The following is a 7877-nucleotide window of genomic DNA, read 5'->3' as shown; positions in this document are numbered from 1 at the left end:
ATCCAATGATATGTCTTAATGCACATGTGCATTTTATTTTCTCTATCGCAATTTCCTGTTAAACCCATGATCTTGTTGGTGGATATTTCAATCTCAGAAAGTTATAGCTTCATCCAAAGTCTTACATATAAAAGTATTCTTTATCGATTTTAGCCTACTTATCTTTGGGAGCATTTTATTGCGCCTAGCGTTTTAATTTGGCATTTTAAAGACAACTGATTAACATGCTGTAGTCTTCCATGGTTAACACGGAATTATTGCATAAAATTTTGCTGTATCTTTTATTCGTTAACGATTACATTTCTACTATCCAATAAAGATTTATTTGATTTGAAGGTTTCAAAGTATTTAACAAAATCTGTGAAGTTGTAAGACACTCACCTTAATACAGTTACACCTCTCGAGTAATGCAACTTCTTGATTTTTTTCTTACGCTCACAAGCTGCAATGGAGTTGATGTCGACCCTCTCTTTTTCATTGTCTTCTGAAATATATTTCAATTCTTTCATCCACTGTCGTTTGAGGGACAGTAATGTCTTTCATGTCTCTGACACATAAGCCACAGAATCAAAATGGCACTGAAGGTGTGAAGGAATCAGAATGCCTTCTAAGGATCCCATCAAGGAGGCCACTTTAACCCAATCACAGCTAGCTTTGAAAATCACCTGAAAACAAAATGCCTGCTGCTGCTAATGTAGACATACAGTTACCGGCCAACAGATAACTAAAGTGTGTAAAGATCTTCTCCTACTGAACACAATCCTAACAATTTCACTAAACAGAACACAAAAAGTAGCACCAAAATGTAACTATGCAGTGCATCGTTTAAGCTATTATATCACAAAATGTTTTCACTACTTGATGTGTTCACACTTTCCCAGATGAAGAGGGCATTGACTGCCCATCCTACAACAGCAACAAAGGGAAGGCCTTTAAAGAAAATAATTCAGTCAATGCTCAAGAGAGATTCAGCAGGACCAGTGGAAAGGGTTCGCTCTATAATGCTTTATTACATCTCTGGTAAATGAAAGACAGAAACCTACCCGCAAGCCCGCCCCTCCCACCTATACCAACAGGAATTCTAAAATGTTGCTGCATTAACTGGAAAATATAACAGCACACAACTTAATTTCAGCAGACACTCTGCTTAGTTAAAATAAAGTAATATATGCATCATTTTAAAATTCAAACTTAAAATCATAGGATAGGTGTCCTCAACCGCTACTCATAATGAAGAGGTGCTGTTGTGCAACGAGCAGGTAAAGCATTATTACTCAAGAGTGCCCCACATGGACACCTGTGCAGTCCTCTTCCGATAACCAAGATTTTGGTAATGTATCCTCCTGACTAAGAAAGGACAAAAAGAAAAAACCAGACAGGTCTGCAGAATTAACAGTCTTATGTTAACATGATTTTAGACATGTTCAAAAGTCTGAATATGATGGTATTTACAGCAGTGGCAAAATCTGTGCACGATGAATGGTATGAAAAGATGTAACCGCTAGGAATAAAAAATAAAAAAAATACAAGTAAAACATTTTTACAGGGAAAAAAACAAAAACATCAACAAAGGATTATAATGTGAACATATCTATACAAAATAAGACTACTACACTGGCTTTCTCCTGTGAACTGTGCTCCTGGGAGTCAGTGTGCATGTGCAGAAAAGCAACTGGAGTGGAAGCACAGTGAAGAGCGGCAGGGTGTTAGAGTACAAGTGCACAATAATTTTCTCTTGAAACGTGCGTCTGTGAAAGCAAGACCTCTAGGGGGAAAAGAATGTCCCAACACCAAGCCGGTGGCTCAAAGCCACAATAATGTCAAACGTTTTCTTCATTAGATTCTCTTGAACGCTCTATGTCATCACCTATCTTCATATACACACAGGCCCACCGCCACGTGCTACTATCTGGAATGACATCACTATAGAAGTGTTACCTGTGACATACGTAACCTCTGTGGAGCCGGCCTGTTGTTCAGTCAATAGCATTGACAAAGACAAGATTAGACCTACCAATACTTTTCTGCAAAGTTGAAATGATAACCACATTTTATATTTGAAATGTACTGTACTCTGGAGTCTTGCAGGACATTTTGAGTCGTAGTCACCAGAGAAGGACTTTTTTCACAGTCACTGCTGCCAAGCGCAGAGGATTGTTTTTACATTTCGGCCGGTATGAACCTTGCCCTGAATATGCTGTAATAACATCTGATAGAACAGCCTTGAGCTTTGTTCCCAAGCACAATGTGTTGAGGTGCATGGTCTTTCTTCTTTGGCTGCTAGGATAGAACCACATCCATGGATTGTCCGAGCACACACTACATCGAGGAGTGTTCTCCTTTGCATCTATAGTGGTCGTCAATATCACTTTTGCTCATGGTTTGGTTTTCCCCATTCACAACAAAGTGATTGGAATGGTGATTGTGGGCACAGGCTTAACTTTTATCTCCCAAATTCTAATCTTTTCTGACTAATACATTTCTCATGAGGATATGTTGCTTTTAATGAGTGTTCTTCTAGTGGTGATTATGTGGTGCGATTTTCCCAAAAAGTGCCTTATATTCATTACAATCATCAATTTAACAAGAAGCTAGTGTCTTTAAAACTGATTTCTGTTTGAGATACCTGTACCAAAATGGTTGAAAATACAGTAATTCCATTGAAAGTAATTCTGGCATTTACAGAGGTATATTGAAATTGCCTCTTTTGAGAGGTGCATTCTGCGGTGCCAAACTGAAGACCACTGTCTGCGTGAAGCGTTACTCACACTAAGCGTAAAAATACACATTCACTCTTGGATTAGTGCTCCGAGAGAAGTCCCTTCTAACTTGTCTGTCATAGCACAATTTACACCTGGTTTTACATCAGAAGGCTAAAGGTCTGCTTTACTGTGATCACAATTTATATATATGTATATATATATATATAGTTTTCAATACTTGAGCCTTCTGGAACTAGTAAGGTATCGTGAGCAGCAACACTGAGAGGGCTGTACTTTTTTTCTGCACACCATTTGGCATAGAAAATAGCAAAGGCTATTTCGGTTTTGTGGCTAGCTCCAGAGGCATTCTTTTGGTAGTATACAATAATATACTGATTAGTTAAGCAAAACAAGAAAGCACAGTACATAGGCAGTTTCATTGATGTAATTAATGTATTTCTTTCTGTTTGGTAACCTTTTTAACAACTATCTCTGTAAGTTTCATGCAGGTGACATCGCTAGCGTGTCCTTTGATATATTTCTCTCTTCGTTTCAAGAATACTGCGGCGTTTCGTTTCTGCTGTTCAGTATTGGTTTGTATTTTTGCATTTACACATACATCCTCTGTAGTGCTCAGTTAATAGGCAGAATAGCACAGGATGCACCTGTGTACCAGTATGAACACAGTTCATTTTTCTGGGCTTTCATTATTAATCTGACACCCCAGTCATGCATATCTCCTTTTCACTACTCCTGTCTGTCTGTCTTTAGACTCTTGAATACATACACTCTTCAATACTATTTCTTCAGACTTGATGCAAGTTTTCTTCACATTAGCAAAGTGCTATTTTGGAGTGCGGACAATTCAATATTCAAAATGACTCTGTGTAGGGCTTTATTCAGGTCTGAATTCAAATCAGACAAAAGCCTTGCTCAAATAAGGATTTTTGTTTTTCCTCTCTAGTGTGATTTTAGGCCTATTAGAATGAGATTTGTGACTGGAAGTAAATGTTTCATTATAGTATGTACAAAGATTCTTCATATATAGGATATCCAACTATAGTGTTTTTGTTCAAATAGGACTGCTCTTTGGGTTCAGGCCTACAAACCAGTCTTCTTCTTGAAGACATGCATGAGGACAATTAACTTTTACCACAAAGTATTTTCTGTTCTGGTTCTATTTTCAAGGTATCCAGTTCTTCTTCTACACATTCACCCTTTCCAGGGATTTTTATTCAACCCTTCATCCCAACACAAAAAAATGATTGTTTTTGATCATTAAAGCAGTTGCTTAAGTACTTTTAATACTATACCAGAGAATGTTGGATTGTTTTGAGATTTTTCAAGACTGGCAAGAAGGCCATAATGGCCTAGACCTAAAATCTAAGGGCACTTTAGGTCAAATTTTTTTTTGTTATTTGGGAGAAAGTACTAATTGCTGGGCACGGAGTGTAGCTGATGATCCTGGAATAATTAATGTTTTCGGACCACTTAATTTAAAACACTTTGATATTGGCATTGATTCCAATGCTGTAGGTTAATAGGAATGATGTGGTAATGGACATCTTAATTTTGGTATACTCTTAGGGAATATTTCAGCATTGGCTTTAATATTCTGCGTTATTCTTTGCTTGTTTAGTCTCAACTATTTTTTGAACATCTCTTTTTGCACTTGTATTTGTAGTATTCTTCATATATTTTGAGGTTTTGTGTGTAATGTGGTTTTCTATTGGCTAATTTGGCATTTACATTTTTGCCAACTCGTAACACAGTATCGAAATATTTAGGAAAATATTTTACTGCGTGAATCTCTTCCTTCAGTTGAAATACACTGTAATGTTTTGGTCAGCAACACACAGTAAATGTATAAATGTACTTAACAGCGTAAACTAAACCCAAAATAACTAATTTTTGTTTACGTAGAAGGTAGAATAAAAGTGGATACAAATAATCTTCCCTGAAATAATCTTTAGGTGGATTATATGATTATCTGTCCTTTCTCACAGTTCAGTGTGATTTGACATTTTTACCATTACATTTAGGTAATTTCATCAAACCGTAGTGAATTTTGCACATTTCAAGGCATTGGGAAATTAGTAAGTGCGTGATACTATGAAATGCCTTTCTAAAATTGATCCGAATTATTCCGAGATTGCGGCCTTTCTTGCAATTTCATCATAGCTGCATACTCTTCAGTGTGTGTTCTCTGGTGCACGTTAAGATTCCCTTTCTGACTGAAACTTTTGTCACATTCTCTACACTGATAAGGTCGCTCTCCTGTGTGTATTCGCTTGTGTGTGATCAAGCTTGACGAGCTGAGGAAGCCTTTCCCACAATAAGGACATGTGTGGAGGTTTTCTCCTGTGTGCATCTGCTGATGTTTCAGCAAGTATGACGCAGAGCTAAAACTCTTTCCACACTGGCCGCATGTGTGGTACTTATCCCCTGTGTATTTCTGAGGTTGGCCCATCAGTCCCAATGAGAAACTGAGGCTATCACTCAGATCAATAGATGCAGGGGATTGGTCTGTCAGAGGCGACAGGGGTTCCGCATCAGGTGCCTCTATAGGGATCATGGTCTCCAATAAAGCCTTTTTATGTAAGTGTGTCTTCCTGTGTTTGACAAGAGTTCCCTTAAGGCCGAAACTTTTACCACACTCAGTACACTGGAAAGGTTTCTCTGCCCTGTGTCTTATCTTGTGTTTAAGAAGGACTATCTTGTCAGTGAAAATTTCCCCACACTCAGTGCACTGATAATATACAGGTTCTGGTATTTCTGGAATTTCTGGCTCCACGTCTGCCTGCATTTCTTCTGTATGTGTTTTCTGATGTGTAGAAAGATGTTCTTTTCTACCAAAGCTTTTGTCACAATCGTCACACTCATAAGGTCTTTCTCCTGTGTGTGTTCTCTGATGCCGAAAAAGATTCCCCTTTGTACTGAACCTTTTTTCGCAGTCAGGACACTTGTGAGGTCTTTTGCCACCACGTTTTCTCCGCTGGGGCCTATGGAAGCCCATCTTACGACTAATGGTTTCACGGCATTTGGTATTCTTTCTCTGGTGTCTACTAAGATTTGTTTTATACGTAAAACTTTTATCACACCTATTGCATGGATAAAGGCCTGGTTTGTTTACCTTTTTTACTTTTTCAAACCCGATACCCGGCCCCAAATGTATCATTTTATGTTGAATTAGATCAATGTTATGCCTGAAACTTTTTTCACATTCATCACAGTCATAGGGTCCAACCGTTTGCTGAGTTTTTGGTGGATAATCAGGAGTCTTTGAGCTTTTCTGACTACTTTCAGATTCTTCATAGTTATCTAAACTATCTAGTTTAGAGATTTCGTCATATGAAGTGGAATGTGTTGACTGTTTGAAACCGTTTTCAAATGCAGGAGATTGCTCTCTTCCAAGGTCCTCTTTATTTTCTGACCATCGCCGTTTTCTTCCTGGTTTTCCTTTTTTCTCAGGTTTCTGCACCACCTTCAGCTTAAGTTTTCCAGTTGAAGTTTCATACAGAGTTGTTTTTTTCATAGAATTTATTGCATCTTTTCTTTTTCCTTTTCTGGCTTTGGTTCCCTTTCCTGCCAATTAAATAAAAGTTAATGTATGAATATGATTCAAAGTACTTTTTAACATACTAGTAGCCAACGATTGACTTCCTCTATTAATCCCAAGAGGAACCACAGATGAGCAAATTATAACTTAACATCCACAGTTTTAGTAAAAACATGCCACTGACGTAGATGCAGGCATGACAGAGGCTCTTGAAGTGATACAATAACAGCGGATCACTTTAGTTCACAAAATCAGTCCTTCTGATGAAAATAAATACTTAGGGTGTGCTTTAAGTTTTGGTGGAGCACAGTGTGTCTGGGTGTTTGTAGACGTTGCGTCCCCCGGCCTGACGAAATGCTGGCAACCAATGTTAGAGATAAGCTTTGGCACAGCGGTTTTCTCTATTCATCGACAGGAACGCTGTCACTGGGATTCATGTCAATGTACAGGAAGTTTGGGGGATGACAGCTGTTCGTTTAGAAGGCCATTCACCAAACTTTACCATTTTTTGTTTTTCAGAAACAAACTTCTAAAGTAGGAGTTTGTTCCAGAAAAAACGAACAACTAAGAATCTCCCACACCCTGGGGGTTTTCTACAAGGGCGCTGGGGGCGGGGGGAGTGATTTAAGAAGAAAATCCTGTCCCTCACAGGCAGATTTTGCTTGGGCGGACTGACAGGAAATTAAAGACTGCACAGTTTACCCTAAATGTGGGGGAGGCAACTGGGACGGTGTAATTTCCTTCCTCTAAAAGACCCTACTGCGCAGGCTGTCAAAGGAAGTTTGCTATCAACAGAGCAAATTACAGTTCCTTCAATAGAAAACTTAAGGTTTGCAAGTTTCTAAATGAAGTAGGAGGACTCAAGGTTTGGCAGTCAGGCTAATCATGCCTTTGCAATGATACCCAATTGCAAAGGCATTTGCAATTGGATATCATGTCTGCCAAATTTTAAATTGCCCCTTAGTTTTCCATTTTTTTAAATTTCAGTATACTTTTTATGTGGCCAATCTAAGACCATAGAGATTCCTCTATTTTTCAGAAGTTTGAGATAAGTACCTACAGCTACTGATAATGAATATGCTACTTACCAGTATGCATCTGTTCTTGGCATGTAGGGCTGCTGACATTCATATCTATAGCATAGATCGCCGCCTAGTGTTGGGTCCGGATGATTGCACATTGTTGTCCTGGAAGAGTCTTCGAAGTATCACGAGATAGGTGGCTCCTCCCCCTGGACTACAGTGCGCATGGGCATCGACTCCATCCCCAGATTGTTTTTAGCCATTGTGGCGAAGATGGAGTGTAACAGTGTGAGCGATGACCATGCTAAGAGTAAGTTTGAATTCTGCAGCCGCTACAGGCGCCGGGGAGGAGGGCGGGCGATATGAATGTCAGCAGCCCTACATGCCAAGAACAGATGCATACTGGTAAGTAGCATATTCAGTTCGAGGCATGTGGGCTGCTGAATTCATATCTATAGCATAGAATATATAGCAGTCCATCCATTAACGGCGGCCGCCTGTGCCAGCTGCAGACGTTTGAAAAAGTGTCTTAAGAACAGCCTGCCCTACAGCTGCTTGCTGCTTGGAGTGCACATCTACACAGTAGTGTTTAGT

General features: G+C 39.1%; 1 protein-coding gene across 1 annotated transcript in view; it reads right to left on the bottom strand.

Annotated features, from left to right (window-relative positions):
* Positions 1 to 3136: 3136 nt before the first annotated feature.
* The window catches only part of LOC144770839 (uncharacterized), a 165334-nt gene continuing 160593 nt past the window's right edge, over positions 3137 to 7877 (bottom strand). Inside the window, exon 9 of the mRNA XM_078655622.1 lies at positions 3137 to 6287. Within this exon, the coding sequence (XP_078511748.1) occupies positions 4828 to 6287 (1460 nt within the window). The 3' untranslated portion in view covers positions 3137 to 4827. The remainder of the gene's footprint in view (positions 6288 to 7877) is intronic.

This window comes from Lissotriton helveticus, chromosome 7 (assembly GCF_964261635.1).
Source record: "Lissotriton helveticus chromosome 7, aLisHel1.1, whole genome shotgun sequence".
NCBI lineage: Eukaryota > Metazoa > Chordata > Amphibia > Caudata > Salamandridae > Lissotriton > Lissotriton helveticus.
Note: the sequence above shows the minus strand (reverse complement) of the source record. Positions and strands in the feature narration are given on the sequence as shown.